The 18,114-nt window shown below is 37.2% G+C and overlaps 1 protein-coding gene across 1 annotated transcript in view; it reads left to right on the plus strand.

Moving 5' to 3' along the window:
• The window catches only part of ARHGAP15 (Rho GTPase activating protein 15), a 601,263-nt gene that overhangs the window by 100,964 nt on the left and 482,185 nt on the right, over positions 1-18,114 (plus strand). The window contains exon 5 of the mRNA XM_080798365.1: positions 727-814. Coding sequence (XP_080654491.1) covers positions 727-814 — 88 coding nt within the window. The remainder of the gene's footprint in view (positions 1-726; positions 815-18,114) is intronic.

The following is an 18,114-nucleotide window of genomic DNA, read 5'->3' on the forward strand; positions in this document are numbered from 1 at the left end:
CCCTTGGTATTATTTCTGCTAATTCCTGCCAATTACATTGGCAAAGAGGGAAAAATAATTTCACTGTTTTTATTTGCATTTCTTTGATTTCTAGTGAGGTTCAACATTAAAAAAATATATTAGGGGGCTGCCTAGGTGGCTCAGTTGTTTAAGTGCCAAGTTTGATTTCGGCTCAGGTCGTGATCTCAGGGTCCTAAGATCCAGCCCCAAGTAGGGCTCCTCACTGGCCATGCAGCCTGCTCACAATTCTCTCTCCCTCTCCCTTTGCTCTTTCTCTAAAAAAAAAAAAATATATATATATATATATATTTTTTTTTTTCAGATTCTGAAATATACTGGAACAATGAAAAGAAGTAACAATGAAGGGAGGGATTCTGATTTCTGTTTTTACTTTGCTATTTTTGACGTTCCGTGGAAACAGACTCTGAAGTCAGGGACATGGATACACAAAAATTGGAGTTTTAGAACTTGAAAAAGATTTTGTGAGGATCTCCAAATGAGAAATGTTTACTATAAATGCCATGATTTTTAAAAATTACAGAAAGTCTTTATCATTACCCAAATTCCATACCACCTATAGATTTTAATAAAGAAAAGACTTTAATGAAGACTAGTTAAAAATACAGTCTCTACTCATTCCAAATGTTGCTGATACAGTATCTATGAATGATTTCTTCAAGCGATAACACTTTTTGTTTTTGTTTTTTTCTTTTTTCTTTTCCTAAGGAAAAACTGGTCTACTTCCTGGATTGTTCTTTCTAGCCGGAAACTTGAATTTTACAAAGAATCTAAGCAGCAGGCTCTGTCTAACATGGTAGGTAGTTCTGTTTCTACTCTTATCTTCACAGAACTATTATTGAATTAAAAGTTTGGTTTCATCAGAAATCACACTAAAGCCTCCAAGCTACCAACGACTGAAAGCAGATGGAGGAAATGACTCAATAAACTTTTAATCAGATGAAGGGAAAATAGAACTTAGTGTCTGTTTTATTAAGTGGTGCATTTGGAGAATAATCACAGAATGAGATGAATGGTGAGCAGCTATCTAGTAATGTGAAGGTAACACTTTAAATTAAGGTGCCATTTATAAATGCTTTATTCTTATTTATGAAATGATCGCTAAATGCAGCTACTTGCTCAAATAATGTATTATAAAGTATGTTATAAAATGCATTAGTAATAAATGCTTAACGGATGAGACTATGGGAAGCTGTTTTAAAGAATATTATAAGACGTAAATCCTATTAAACCATGTACGTGCATCTTTAATACATGAATTTAAGTTGTTATCTAGCATGCTATAAAGTGCTTCATACATTAATAAATAATAATAAACTGTTTATAAATGGCACCTTAATATAGGGTGTTACCAATGAGGAAACACTCTAGGTTAACCAAGTGATTTTTTATCTTAGTCTAACTGCGACATTCACTATAACCAGCTAACCTTTCTGAATATTTCTGACTCCGTCTAATGGAGCTAATACAATTTCTGTATCCTGTAGTTATTACGTAAAGTGAAATTTGTAGGGTTTCTCTATCGTACCTGGAGGAGGGCCTCACATCAGCACACAGAGATTTGACAGTGACAGAACGTAAGAGCAATTCCGAGCTTGTTACTGGGGCACCTCAAGCTCAAAACCTTGCTGCCCAGGCCCCAGAGCTGCCACGCCATGAAGGAGACAGTGGGCAGGCAGCATGTCTGACAGCCTCCTGATTAGGAAGGATGCCGGCAGGAACCAACCTGCCATACCTCATAGGCCTGATGGGCGGCAGGGAGAGGGGTCGCCTGGCAGGAGTTAACCACAATGAACTAATTTGTATTTGGCAGGTAATAAAACGACGGAAAGTTCTTTGCTTTCCAGCCACTAGTCCTGTTTGCTATGTAATCCTCTTTAAATAGGAAATAGAAAATCGTTTGCTAGGAGATGTTTGTTTGTTTGTTTTTAAATAGAAGAACAAAAGGTAGCATTTGGCTTGTTCCTGATAATTGCAATAGTCTTTATCCCCAAGTGGCTTGCTGATTTTGGAGTCTCGGTGCGGTCCAATCTGTAAACTAATTATAAATAAATTAAAAATACATCTCAATCCTTTGTATTTTTAATTTAAACTGTCTCAGAAATTTGTTCTAGCTTTTTGTTTTGTTTTTATTTGGGGGCTACAGTAAGGTTGGGAAAATCTTTTTAAGAACAATAAAGTACCCCTAAGGGCCAGGCACAAAACAACTCCCATCCACTCAGGGGTCCTTTGTCTTCCCTTTGAATGAGTTCTAAAAGGGGAGTCAGAAAAGGGAGGAAAAGTCACTTGCCTGGCCAGTTTGGCTGCTGAGAAGATGATCTTCCTCCTGCTGGGTGAGAAGAATTCCACTGGGGCAGCATTTATGTGAATGTTCTGGGAGAATGGGAGAGATTAGATTCCAAATTAAAGCATTTGCTTTATTTTTATTTTATTATTTTAATCTCCTCGTCCCAGGACCAGGAGATATAATTATCAGCTGTTTAACTTTATACAGGTGAAAGAAAGCTCTTTTCTAGATCATAGGCAAACCTTTCAAGTCAGCCCACTAATTGCCTTCCCCAGTTCAACCTTCAGAGTTGTAAATTGACAATAGATTTTACTTTTAGAAGAAATTCGTTAATGTTTTTTGGCAGTCCCTATTTATTACTTCTGGCCCCGTTTTCAATGCTCTTATGGTTTCTCCCAGGCACTCATCTTCAAAGTGAATTCAGGGCAGGAACTAACTGTGTTTTGTGGTAATGGGGAAGAGAATTACAGATTCGTGTTTGTACTGCATGAATTGTCGTGCTAGTCAACTTCTTGGATACATTTCTAACCAAGTATTAAAGGCCTAGTGGGATAGCCCACATTTACCAATTCCAGTCTCAGAGAAACGATACCATGATTGCCAGGCCTTGATTAAAGATGCTGTGGTTTTATTTTGAAAGAGATTTATGCTCAAGTTTCTGAATTTCCCTTGCACCCCCTTACACATGTCTTGGTATTGTTCATTGTGCTTCTGGGAAGAAGTCTGTCCTTTCCTCCAAGGGGTCAGTAGAAACTGAGTAGTACAGAATGTGGTTTAAAGAGTAAATGGCATTTTAATCTTTATAGGAATGATCTTTGGATGTTAATGCAGTGGTAAGACAAAGCAGCAAAGTAGCTAGGAGCAGGGCTTTGAAGTTCAACCACAGGGGACTTCCTTCCAGTTTTGCTGCTTAGGACCCCACAAAGTTATTCAACTTCTTTGAGCTTCAGAATCCTCATCTGTAAAATGGGGATACTGATATCTGCCAAGAGAATCAATAGAGAATGAAATTAGTTAATAAAAGAAGAAATAAGTAGTAGTGTTAAATTAATATGGTCTGAATACTCTATCAAATAAATAAATATATCCTATAATATCTAATACAGGGCATGAGAGAATTATAACATATTTTTACAGCATATTAATTTTGTCCTTGAACTGATGCAGACACGTGTAGAAGAGAAAAACACATTGATTCAAGGAATACCAGCATATATGATCTCCAAAAAGAGAACTATGTATCCATAGGCAGCATAAGTGTTGGGTCTAAGCACTGAATAGTTCTGAATGTGAAGCCATCACCTCCATCTGGAACTCTAGATGGTATCTCTTGCATGACCACAGATGCTTTCCTGGGGCCCTCAGCTTCTTCCACTGGCTGCTACTCTGTGACTTCCGCATTTAACACAGCACGTCACAAGATGTGCCTGATCCCACATTCCATGTCTGACTCTTTCTTTCTCACTGAAATTCTTTCGGTGTGCACCCAAGTCAGATTTCTATCAAAAGCAGCCCCCTCCCGGAACTAGACACAGAATCATTTCACTGGCGTGTGTAAATGAGAGATTCATAGGCTTTGGGTCCTCAGTGACCTATTCAAGGAAAAAGAGGGCTGACTCATTCTGTTTTGTTTGTTTGTTTTTAGTAGTGTTGGGTCCATGGTCAAAGGAACGAGACTGATACAAAGCGAAGGTCAAGCAAAGCTTTATTTCGCGCCAAGCATCGAGAATCAAACTGACCGGCCAGGGATGTCTCTTGCAAAGAGGCGACGCCTCCCTCCCTCACAGGCTAACTTTTATAGAGCAAAGGCCATGTGGTTGGGCCTGGCCACACACAGGTGGCCAACGAGATTGTAACACACAGAGAAAGCTGCACAGTCATGCTAGGTCCCACACGGGTGGCCAATTGAACTACAATTTACCCCATAGTAGCTATTTGAACTAGCCTATCACCTTGGTCAGAATTGGCGCCCAAAAGGTGCCCAAAAGGCGGGGCCCACACTCCTTGGTAGCTAGGGAGACAGTATGCACGCTCTACTGATTGGATGTCTCCACCTGACCCGACTCATCCCTGATTTCGGGCTGTTATCTCCACCTGACCTGACCCACCCTTGTATTTGGGCTTTGTTACCTGGGACTGGTTTCCCGGACTTGCTTTTAAGTAAGTTCCCCTGGGGGGTGGGGGGGGGAGCAGGGGCAATTTAAGTTTTACTGCATAAACAATAAAATGGCTGTTCAACCCGGGTGGGGCCTCTCTGGCTAATAGGCCCTTACAGTAGGACATTCAAGGGTAACCTCCCGCTTACTACCTGTCCCTTTCTAGCAGAAAGGGCATCATAGAATATCCCAACCCCAAATCTAGATACGATAAAACCTCATAATGCAATGCATTAGTCTTTACCAAAATGGAAAACTACCCCCTTTCTTTGTCTATATATGTTGTCTCTGTTTTGTTCACTTCAACTTGGACCAGAGAAAGTTTGGTTAAGACTGGCTGGTCCTCCTGTGTGAAGGAGCGTTTGAAAACCACTGGTGTCCAGGGTTTCCTGGATTAGGAAAGAAAGAATGATGCTCATTTCCTCACTTTTTTTTTTTTTAACCCTATACTGATTTGTAACTGACTTTAAATATTTGAATATTGGAAAAAATGCTGAAACCATTTTTAGTAAAATGTATAATAAATATGTATATTTTAAAAGTCATTAGTCAAACTCCTACACAACCACCCCCTAAATCAAGACTCTGTCAGCCTTCTAGAAATCTCACTCCCTGCCATTTGTCCCTTTATCATCCAGCTTCTTCCCTTGACACATAGTTCAGGCATTTTAGTCATTATTTTATAATGCTCATTATTTTCCCACCTGTGTCTGTAGCCTTTAAGAAATGTAGTTTACTTCTTCTGGTTTGAATTCATATAAATGGAAACACAGTGTATGCTTCTTTTATTTCTTGCCTCTTTCTTTAAATATGTTATGCTTTTTCTTTTCATTTTTTTCTTCCATGTTTTTTTTTACACTGGTTTAAGTGATGTCATTTGTTTCTATTTTGTTACTGGCTTGCTTACCATTACAACACCGATACTTACCAAAGCCTAAAGCTAATCAAATGCTTTACCCTCTTCCAAAAGATTACCTTAGAATATTTTTAATCCGTGTATCCTCTTCTCAGCATAGATGCTATTGTTGTCTGATATTGTAATTCTTTCTTTTTTTTTTTTTTAACATCACCAAACAGTATTTTTTGTTTGAAATAGAGTCAGTGTTGATTTAATATTTGCCATGTTCTTTGCTATTTACATCTTTCTTCATTTTCTACTAAGGCCTTTTTCTTTTGTTTGAAGTATATTCTAAGAAATTCCTGTAACAACCTATCTCAGTGTTTACTTGTTTCAAATATCTCTATTTCTCCCTCATTCTGGAAATATATATATTCTTTCAGGATACAGAATTTTTAGTTGGCAGTTACTTTCTTTCAGCACATCAAAAATGTTTTTCCACTGTTTCCTGTCATCTATTGTTGTGATCAAGAATTTACCTTAGTTCAATCACTGTTATCTGGATGCTCATAATATATTTATAATTACCTTTGTTTTCCCACAGTTTTATTCTTCCTGCCTGGATCGTTGCCTTGAAATAGTTTATAACTGTCACTAATATATTTTAGAAAATTATCTTATTATTAACTTATTTTGCTAATACTTTTTCGAATGAATCTTCTTTTATAGTTTCTCTTATTTTTTTTTCCAATTCTTTAGCTAAACCCACATTGTCTTCTTAGTCTATTCTCTACATTTTATTCTTTTAAAATCTTTTTTGTTTTTTTGTCTTTCTGAACTGCATTCCAAACCATTTCTCTTGATTTATCTTGTAATTCTTTAATTCAATCTCCCTTTGTGATAAACATCTTTATTTCAATTATTGTGATTTTCATTTCTAAAAGTTTTTTTTTTTAATTTATAGTGTCATTTGTGATAGTTGTCTTCTGCAGACATTTTCCAGATTCCCTTTTATTTTGTTAAAATTAGAAGCCTGTGGTTGTTTTATATTCTGTGTCTTGTGACATAGCATCTGAAGTCTGCATCAGTCTGTTTCTGTTGCTTCTCACTCTGTTGCTTTGTTTCCTTGTGTGTCTGGTTATTTTTGACTGTGTGCTAATCATTTAGGCCTGGAATAAATATGCCCTACTCCAGAATATTTTGCATTTTTCTCAGAGGGTCACACTCCTGGTAATTGATTAGCTCATCTAAGTTACCAGTTTAAAACTCTCAAATTGTGTATACATAATAGGAACATATACAACTTTTCAGAGACAGAATTATTCCCCAGTCTTCCTTTTTATTTTTTTCTCATCTCTCACATTGCTCATCTACAAAGGCAGTTTTCTTTATAATCCCATGACTTATAGAAAGAGAAAGAGTTTAATATTGGTTCTCCTTTATTCTTTCATAAGACCTCAGGCAGCCCCCTTTCCATTATTCTGTGAAGTCAATTGACCAAAATTCAATTGTATAGTATAAACAAATGTCCTCAGGCAAAGAGCAGTTATGTTGATTTGATATTTAGCTTTCCTCTCTGAGTTCAGATTCCCATTTCCCAAAAATATTTACCTTAGCAGGTCCCACTATCTCATAGGCTTTCAATATTTTTAAGGTAATTTTAAAAAGAAATATTTTTTCCAGCATTTTTCATTATTTTCAGTGAAGAGTTGATCTAAATAGCATAGTTTCTCATTTACAATCTACCTCACTTTCATTTAAATATGCATTTGGTTAATCAAGTTTGTGCTATTTATATAAGCCTTGGTAGGAAAAGACTTCATAAGAATATGTATTGAAATCCTACAATGAACAGCTTGCTCATTAGGGCTACATATAAGGCATAGAGATATAATCAAGATATAGTCTTTGCTTTATAGCATCTTTGCCAAAAAATAGGGTGAGATGAAATAAGAAACATAAAAGAGTTTTTCTGAGATTTAAAGGAGGGAGAGCTCACATCTGTGAAAGATTTGAATTGGGCCTTGAAGGATGGTTATAATTTCAATATGTGGAGATTTATGGGCAGGGAATTCCAGTGAATTAAAAAATATGAACGATGACATGAAACTGAGAATGGGCAAGGTCTGTGTGCTAAAAAGAGAAATGAGATTTTTTTTTTTAGTTTGGTTGGAAGATAAGATTAAAAAAAAAAAAAAAAAAAAAAAAAAGCTTGAGATGTGTACCAAGGACTGGGATTTGCTACCAGGGGCAAATCTTTAAGAAGGCATGCCAGTATTTTCCAGATATCTTCACCCTAGAATAATCTATCGTAGCTGTTCTTTTTAATAAATACGTACTGAACAGGAGTATGACCCAGGTGTTACATGTCTTCAAAGGACTAGGCCTACCATGCAAAAAGGCAAGAGAGGAAGTTGATTCTTCTAGGATCATGGCTTCATCTCATTTAGCCCAAGAGAAACAAGTTTTGCCTCCAAAGGCAGCTACATCATATTTGCTTTATCTGTTTAAAGAAGTCCCAAAGAAATAAGAGTTTGGTTTCTCCAAACTCACAGGCCTGGACTCACACCCCATGCCGTCTCAGGTACACTTGTCTATTTTAGTGTCACTGAAGTATTTCAATCAGCTCCAGCACTTTCCAGTACGATCTGCCACCTCGGTACCTGCTGTGCTGTGATTTTAGAGCTTCTGCTTGATATGGACTGTAACCTGACTCTAGCCGTGGGATGTGACAAATATGCATTCTTGGTTTAAAAAATGATTGATTGCCTTATGGGAGAGAAGCTTTGTAACTTAGAGCACTCATTCATTTATTTATTCTATAAATAATAAACAATTCCTAACAGGTATCACACAATGTGTTTTTAAACCCTAGAGATATCAGATGAATAATTTATAATCCCTGCTCTCAAGGTGCTTGTCTTCTGATAGAGGAGACAGAATCAAAAGTAGGCTTATTATAACAATACTTGACTAAAGTGATTATATACATGGTGTGGAACCATGGATCTAGCCACAATTAATCCTTCCCCAGGGAAACTCTTTTTCCAAGTGATGCTCAACCTATATGTCTCTCTACTTGTTCATTCTGCAAAATCACTGAGCGTCCTTGATGTTTAAGCCACTAGGCTAGGTGTTATGAAACATACAAAAATGAATCAGGCTCAGATCTTTCCTTTGAGGGTCTAGAAACAAAAAGTATGCCCATAATCCAGTAATTGTGGTGAAAAAGTAGACATTGATAGTTGCTCCAAAATGGCATGAACAGAGGCTTGAGTTAGTTCTATAGTAACTCAGAAAAGAGAGATTGCTTCCAATTGGAAAAGATTCTAAATATATGTCAAGGAAGTGACAGTTGAGCATGTTTTTGAAGGATGAATAGGATTTTGAGGCAGAAATGGGGTGAAAAGGACATTTTGTGTAGAAATAAGGTAGTAACCAATGATAAAATGTAGGAAATTAAATCTTTTATTTATTATACAGGTATGTATTGAAATCTTGCCTTGTCCCATGAACTATGTGCTAATCATTGGTCTTGAAAATGATTCTTGGAAGTTCCCTAAGGCCTAGGGTAGATGTCCTTCATCCAAAATATTTTGCATCTCTTCTATGAGTTGCTTTGCTGTTCCTCAACGTATTTTGAGGCAACCTTTCACTGGTAGATGAATGTACCTCAAGATAAGATGAGGGAAGCAAACACTCCAGTTTGGGTGGAAAGTCCATGTGAAATCACCTTAGGAAAGAGCTTGAACAGGATTATGAGCAGACATAATTGCTTTCTGTAAACACTCTGGAGCCCTCTGCAAGCAATACCAACTATCCTTGAATTAGGGCAGATTCAGAGTTTTCATAGACTGTTTTGAGGAATTAAGATACATATATATTTTTTCTACTTTTAACACAAAGAAGAAAGGGTTTCTTAAATTGTCTGAGAGACATTTTCTACAAGTCTGGTGAAACAAAAGAGAGCCATGAGGCCTGTGCTCCTATTGACAAAAAAAAATGGCAAAACTGCTAAGTTGTCATCAGTATGGCCCAATGCACTTAGTGAATCACAGGTCATCTTCTCACTCAGAAAATACTTTAATATTCTCATATGTCCTTGACCATTCACAATATGGTTCTCTCTGAAGACATCCTAGTGCAAAGAAAGCAACGAATTCATCTGAGAGAACATGAGCCTAGTAGCACATCAGTGAGAGCCAGTAGCAAACCTGGACTTTTTTTCATGTGATTCCAGAATATATGTTAGGTGTCATGCCTACTAAAATAAACACACTATGGAAAGTTTATTTGTGGTTTAAGAAATTTCTCTTGTCTCCACATCCATCAAAATTCAGAGCTAGTGGAACTTGCTCTCATCAGTTAGCTATTTCTGTTATATTTATCCCACAATGCTCATGAATCCTAGTTAACATAAACTTAGTCTGACATAAATTCAAAAGCATTATAAACATTTTAGGCAATATTTCTCCCTCAAATTGTATGGTTCTGAAACCAGTATGTTCAGTATGGACCCTAGATACTCATTGCTTGTGTAACTCTTTTTTGGGGGGAGAGGGCTACTTTTATTGTTTTCTCTTCACATTGTACTGATAATTTTTATTCAGAGGACAACACTGGCATATTTTTCTTTTGATAAAACTTTTCCAAGGCATTTAATAAACTATTAACCTTTTCAAACCACTCATTCAGCCATAATCTTGAAAGCAAAAAAAGAGTAATATAAAAGGCCTCATTAAAATAGTTTGTTTACTTTTTTAATATTGTTTACTTCTAATGCAAATAATGAACACAAGCATTAATTAAATAATGTAATACATCTAATGTTCATTTACTGTAGTATGGCTTTAATAACAAAATGAACTTAGTTATAGGAGTAAAATGATGTGATTTAGCAAAAAGATGAAAATAGTTTCAATCAGAAAGCTATTCATGAATTATTGAGTATTCTGTGCAAAATGAATATGGAATTATTTTATCTTTGTAAAGTGAGTATTGAGCCTTTATTTGGATCCCTGCTCAAAAAGACCATAAACATTGGAGGGGCAAACAATAGATCTACCAAACTTAGCCTAATGAAGGCATCTTAAATTTCTGCTTAATCTTTTAATTCTCCTAATGATAGTGCTCTGGCAAAGTCAGCGTGGTTAACATCGGGACAGTTTCTAGCATTGCCACAGGCTGTACTGTCATATGGCCTCATCGGACCTTTAAAAATTAGAAAAAAATAATAGTCCAAAACCTGGAGGATGATGCGTAGAGATGGGAAGAAAGAAAGAAAGAAAAGAAATTGAATTCTAGTGTTTTATTAGCATAAACATTGTAAGGAAAAAAATGAAATCAAGTGATCAATATTACTATAAATGAAGCCATGTACTCTGGTTATAATTCTCTCAAGATTTAGCCATTAACCACAATAAATTCTGTATCTTACATAATTTTTAATAACCACAAAAATCTATGAAATTGATAGGATGCTTTATAAATGGATAATAGCTTACTGTCCAATAAACCTCACCTTAGGCTCTCTCAGAAAACTATTTTAATTATGAAGTTTGACTCTCTGTGGTTTATCATTTTGGTCAATGTAATGTATCTGATTTAGAGTTTGCATTTCTCCAAGATAAAATGGACTTTTACTCCACAGTGCATTTTGAGATTAACTGAATGTATGTATTCGGTCTTTCTTAACAGTTCACTACTGAGGTAAAATGCTCTGGGAAGCAGTATACCATATCAGGTAGAATAAATCAGATCACCCGGGTTGAGAATCCCAGGTTCCCATTTTATTTTATTTTATTTTATTTTATTTTAAGATTTCATTTATTTATTTATTTGAGAGAGAGAGAGAGAGAGCCCAAACAAAGGGAAGGGGAGAGGGAGAAGCTGACTCCCTGCTGAGCAGAGAGCCTGATGTTGGGTTAGATGCTGGGCTTGATCCCAGGGTCCTGGGATCATGACCTGAGCTGAAGGCAGATGCTTAACTAACTGAGCCACCCAAGCACCCTAACAGGTTCACATTTTATTTGTTCCTATAGTCCTTGGATATTTCAACTGCAGTGTGAGTTTAATAGGAATACTTACCTCAGACAGTTATTGTGAGATTATGTGAGAATACTGATACAGCATGCCTGGTACATAGCAATGATAAATACCAATTACATTTGTTATTATTGTTTTTATTACTACATGGAGCAATAGAGTATAGTGGCTAAGAGAAAAGTCATTGGAACCCAATAGAATTGGATTCAGATGTTCAAATTGCCACCTAATGGCAGTGTACTTAAAATCCCTGTCTTCATTTTTCTTAACATGAAGACTTCAGGTAGGGGAACACTTCCTGCTGTCCAAATACAATCAAAAATTTCTGCAGAACCTCATTTCTTACTCATACCACTGTCCAAAACAGGTATTCCTGGTCAGTTTTCTGCTATGTGGTGCTTTTTCTCATCTTTTGGGTCCACAGACTCCCAGTGGCAGACGAGAGAAAGGTAGAGGGAACATGAGAAGGTCTGCATGCTCCTTAAAGCCGTAAACCCGGAAGTGACTCACATTGTTTTTGCTCTCAGTCCAGTGATGACAGCGGTAATATGGCCACGTGTTGTTGCAAGGGGGACTGGGAAAAGATGGAGTCCCTGGCTAGTGAGCTGCTTCCCTTTGACAACACACATGGTGGTGTAGCACTACTCATCTCTGCCACAAGGATCAGTGATCTCAGCCCGGGTTCTCTAGAGAACAAGGCCCGAATCTAGTGCCCATCCCTTTTTTTTTGAAGGCATGAATGCATGATTTAGAGAGTGAGGCACACGGAAGTGAGGCAGGAAATGATGGGGGAATAGTGGAGAGCTGTGTCATGAAGCAGGCTGCTACTCTCCAGTGAACCTCAAAGAGACACAGAGAATCACTGGGCCGCTGCAACACTTGACTTAGAAGGAAGCTGCAGGGGGCACCTGGGTGGCTCAGTGGATTAAAGCCTCTGCCTTCAGCTCAGGTCATGATCTCAGGATCCTGGGATCAAGCCCCACATTGGGCTCTCTGCTCAGCAGGGAGCCTGCTTCCTCCCCTCTCTCTCTCTCTCTCTCTCTCTGCCTACTTGTGGTCTGTCAAATAAATAAAATCTTAAAAAAAAAAAAAAAAAAAAAAAGAAGGAAGCTGCAGGTAGGCTGTTTGAAGAAAGCATGAGGCAGTCTGTGGGAGAGAAGGGGGGATGGAGGAGAGTAATGTTTCTTCTCATTTCTTGCTTCTTTTTGGCTACGGTTCACTGCCCAGAGTCTTCACTGCCTATATCAGATGAATCCTGGGCACACTCTTGGATGGCTGCTCAGAAAGCCAGATTCTATACCCTGTAAACTGGTAATTTATACAAATCTGGAAATAGATGAGGACCCAAAAGCCCGTCTGCACTCTGGCAGCCAGGAGGGAGGGCCTCGAATTCCAGAAAGGTGACGGACCATCCTCAAGAAGTGGGACCAAATGGGTTCAAGCCGGTTGGTTATGTGCAGGGACAGCTGTGGTAGACTGACAGGATGAGAGTCTAGGTAAGGACTGAGGGAACACCTGAGGCACCGAAAATGTGTCCAAGCTAGTCACCTTGCAAAATTAAATAGCTTTTTATGTAATGCAAATGGAGACAGTATCAGCATACAACAAAAGTAGACTAAATAGAAACTATTGTATTTATTCTGGCAAGATTTGGATTCAGAATGAAATGCAATATATCTGTTCATTTCTTGAAAGGGAGAAGATACTTTTTCCTCAAAAAACAAACAAAAAAACCAAGCATACAACATTCTAGTGCCCAAAATCTCCAACAAAGGTTTGCTTTTCTGAAAATCTCGGTTTGATTTGGTCTTGTATATACTGAGAAATTTCACTGTAGAAACACTTTCAGTTATTATTAACATCATTTATATTCATATACATAAAACCCACATCTTACAATCCAAGTATCGTCTTCTGTGTTGACAGCGGCCATACTTTAGACATTAATAAGATCAGGTATCCATTCAGCACTCTTTCCTAAATCATTTTGCCCAAATGAGAATTTATAAGTGAGTTTTATCCTCCTCCATGAATGATTTTCCAAAATCAAAACCAGTTATGTGACAGAAGTTAATTCCCCTAAACAAATTTTGTGTTTTATGTTTCAAACTGATAAGGACAATGTGAGTCTATATTCTGGAATAGCAATTAATCCAAAATAAAAAATGGTAGCTAATAACCTGTTTCATCAAATCTGAGACTTGTTTTGTTTTGTTTTTTTGTAACCCCATCTAATGATAAGGGTAAGATACTGAGTGGTCCAGCGATTTGTTACCTACACATATGTCCAATCTTCCTCATGGAAAATACCATTAAGCAAAAGAGAATCTGGCCTTTCTTATTTTCTTAATGTGTGTTAAAGAGTCCCAAATTTCCCATAAAAAATGAAAAACATAATCCTAAAGTTTAATCTAAAGTTTTACTCTAAGTTTTAATCTAATTTTTCTCTGGAAAAATACAGAAAGGATGCCCTGTCAAATATTATTGGAGAATAGTAAAGATAAACTAAAAGAATAATAAAAATCAGAAGTGGACAAGACTCAGGATCAATTTTTAATGGCTTTACATTGCCCCCAACAAACAGGTTTTTATATTTTATTGTCCAGAAGCAGTAACTTTTAAATAATTCTATTTAAGTATTTTCAAGCCAGTCATTTATATTTTAAGTTTACCCCGGAAGAGATATGATAAGTACACTCTTAGATTTAAATCCAAATTTAGTCAATTTTTAAAAAGTATATTTTTATAATGATGTACAATATGATCCATTGGCATCATGTAGTTCATTAGCAGACTTTCTCTTGTGTTTTATAGCTGTAGAATCAGAAATATGTTTTCTATTAAAGGATTCTTTAATTTCAGCCTTCTTGAATAAAATCTTGACTGTCTTCCAAATAAATTCAACAACTTTTCTGAAAAACTTGTTCCAATGTTTAACAATGTTTAAATTCTGAAAATTTTTCCTTCTAATAAGTCTGAGTCCTTGGCATTGTTCTTCAAGCCTAGATTTCTCTGCTTTAGCTTTGTAACAATGAACTACTGAGCAGGATCATTTTTACATAGTCCTCTATTAATATACCTTAGTTTTCTCTTCTTGAAGCTATATATTTATTTACTTGAATTTTACTCAAATCACTTTAATTTTTTTCTGGTATACTTCTGATCCCAAATTCAATCATTTGCTCTGATTGTGACTTAAGGTCATTTCCTATTAAAGATCAATATGAATGGGGATATTGTGTTTTAATTTTATAAACTATTAAATTACATTTTTTAAAATTACCTCATTTTGTGAACTATTATCCTGAGATGTTTTATTTATTTTATAAGGAATCTGGAAGTTTTCCACTGTATTTCTCTATTGGATAACAAAAAGAATTGTAACAAAATGGATTTTAGAATAGGGGAGATGGTAGGAAGGAGAGACTAAAGGAACACCTCATGGAGATTATTTTGGAATTATATCATCAAAATGAGCTGGAGTGGGTCAAAGAAAAATAAATGTGTTCCAGATTAAAAGGGTGCATCCAATGTATAGAATTGGGAGAGCATGGTGCATATGGGAACTGCCATGAATTTAGCATGGTTGGTTGTAGAAGAATGGGGGATGGAGGGAACTCAGAAGGCTGGTTGGGGAGTGATGTAAAAGAGCCTGTATAGCTTACTGAGAGCTTTGTGCATTATCCTGTCGGTAATAAGTTTTCCATGAGAAATATGGTAAGATTTGTGTTTTAGAGAAAAAAGTCAAAATGTAGAGAATAAAATGAAATTGTTTTGTGTGGTCCCAGAGGGAACAGTGAGAGAATCCAGATGAGAGAAAAGAAGAGCTTAAACGAGGCTGCAGTCATGAGATGAAGAAAATGGAGCTCGTTCTGGGATTCAGGCTCCGCATTGCTTGTTCTCTTGTAAACAGTAAAGGAAAGAGAAGAATTAAGAAAGTGGAGAAGATGAAGTGGAGAAAGGGATGATTAAGCAAGACAAGCAATAGAAAAAAGGGGGCAAGTCTAAGAAGACAGTGATTTCACTGAGGTGTCTGCGCTACATCCTAATGGTGGTTAGTTAGAAAACACAGTTTGGCTCATTCGCAGGAGCTGGAGGCCAGAGGAGAAATTGAGGGTCAACATGTCCCAAGTGATGGATCAGACCAGAAGCAAGACCAAACCCATTAGAAGCAATAAACTATAAGAAATAATGACCTAGAAGAGTAAACCAGCAATTACCAACACCTAAAAAGTGGGAAGAGGAAGAGAAGTCAGTGAAAGAAACAGAGAAGGGAGAGTATAAAAGGTGAAATAAAAATTTAGAGAGAAAATGTCTCCATAGCTGAGGGATAGAGAGTTTTAAGGAAAAGGAGCAGAATCTAATAGTCCGGACTTCAAGTAGAAGGATGATGGGAGAGAAGGCATCAGATTGTTTTTGTTGACCTTCATGGTTAAAACATTTTTTAGATTAGTTAAGAAAGGGAGTAAAAGCCTGCAGTGGGTTGAAAAGAGAATAAAACATGAGCAACCAGAGGATGTGACTGCAGAGAACTCAAGAATCCTGGCAATCATGGAAAAGAAATTGGCGAGATTGAGAACAAGCAAGGTTGTAGGGTTGATGCTTGCATATATTTATATATATTTTTTGAACAAGAGTGACTTGAGCATGGCTGTGGGTTAAAGGATATAATCTGTTTGGGAGAGGGAGGTTGAAAATGTAGGAGAAAAGGGACAGCTCAGAAAATGAGGAACAGGATTGGATAGAATTAAGAACTGAGTGGAAAAGCCATGGGCTGAAGGAGGAACATCTCTTCCTCTGAGGCAGAAAAGGACATGCTTTGGGAGGGGACCATGCACTGGCAACAATGGGCCAGGAGATTTTGATGTTCATAGACACCACTGTCATGCCAGGCATGGGAGTTCATTAGACAGGTGGACCCGAATCACAGACTCAGATCCAAACTTCCAGGAGCCAGAACAGAATATGGGACATTACGACACTTACAAGGAAGGGATAGAAAATGTTAATTCTCATCATGTGACCTAGTAGGAGGAAAGGCTGGGTATGGAGAGGAGAGGAGTCATGTATTAGGTTATGATCAAGAACTTGGGACTTGGAGTTGGAGGACAGTGAATTCCTATCTCTGCTCAGGCATGCATTAAGTGCATGAGCTTATGTAACCACGTATGTAACCACTTAACCACCCCCTGCTTGAGTTTCTCCACATTGTAAGTTGAAGGCGATGGTAACAACTGCTCAAGACTATTATAAGGAGTAAATGAGAAATTGATACAAAGCTTCAGAAAGCATGACAGAGAGGGATTTATTAAAGTTTGTGTTTGTATATTTGTTCATTTTGATGACAGGGACTCTGAAATTGGGAAGAATGGTGAATGTTCTAGCTCAAGGGTTGTACGATCTCTGCAAATTAGGAGCATGCCATTTGATGGGCTGCTAGAATGGGGTGAAGCTTGCAAGAGAGGTGTTGTGAGGAAGAACAGAAAGTGACTAGGAACACACAAAAAAGTTTGCTAAGTGTTGATGACATTGGTGCTGGCAATGATTTCATGGATATGTTAAGTGTTTTTACCATGTTTTTATTTGTTTGTTTGTTTCGTTTCATTGTTTTTTTCCTAAGTAGAGTTAAAAACTCAGCAGAAGAAAGTGGCCATATTTGTAATGTTACTTCTCTGAGTAGTCAAAAGTTACTTCTCCAGAATTAGGGGATATGATGAAAATGATAGAAGAAGGAAAAGTGGATGAAAGAGTAGAGTGGATCGTTGCATGGGGGAGAGCCAAAGAGTGAGAAATGGGGGAGCATTGAAGTAGTTGGTGAGTTGGGGACATAGGCGTGTTTATGGAAGGAAGTGAAACCAGTAAGGGCCTGGAGGGGTGCATATAAGGCCTGGTGATTCCAATCACTTCAAAAGCAAACATAACAGGGTGGGAGTGATAAAAACACAGAACATGGGATTTGTTAGATGAGGAGAATGAAGATTAATGAAATGGAGTGGAGGGGAAGCAGTGGGTTTATGAAGAGTACAGAGTCAAGGTCAGGATCATGGGAAGTGACTGAATGATGGGTAGAGTTCAGATTGAGATAAATCCAAGCCAGAACCAAAGCCATGGGATTTAGTGTACGACGCTGATGAGAAGAGTGTGGCAGAGCCGGATGGTGAGAACTCTGGAAAAGCTTAGATTGCTTTTTCCCCATAAAGAAAAAGTCTACTGAAAATTACATAGAGTCTGAAGCTGGTATAGGATTCTGAAAGGAAGAGTGAGTATCTTCCTTACCTCTGGAGTCCCAGTGCCCAGCACAGTGGCTAACACATTGACATATAGTAATTGTGCAGTTAATGTCTATTGAATGATTGTGTGAAATACTGGGTTCAATCCATATGAGTCCATTAAACTGTTCTTCATTTTTCCATATTGAAGCAAAGACTGCTTAAGAATTAAACCAAATATAAATCTTAATTGTTACAACGTGGGGAATTTTTAGATGCCCAAACCTTCCTTCCAAAGCACAAAAGCTAGTTGCATTTTGGTATTTTTCCTTCATTTATGAATTCAGCAAATATTCATTGAACAACAACTCTGTGCCAGGCACTGTTCCATACATTGGGAAAAATAGTGGAGGAAAAGGCAAACCAGGCCCCAGCTCAGGGAGCTTAATTTTAGTGGGAGAAAAACAGACAGCATATAAAAATATAAATGTTAATTTCAGTTAGGAAGAAGGCTGTGTTGAAATTAAAACAAGTAGTGAAATAGAGAAAGAGTAAGCTAGA

Source organism: Martes martes, assembly GCF_963455335.1.
Source record: "Martes martes genome assembly, chromosome: 3".
In the NCBI taxonomy this organism is placed as follows: Eukaryota; Metazoa; Chordata; class Mammalia; order Carnivora; family Mustelidae; genus Martes; species Martes martes.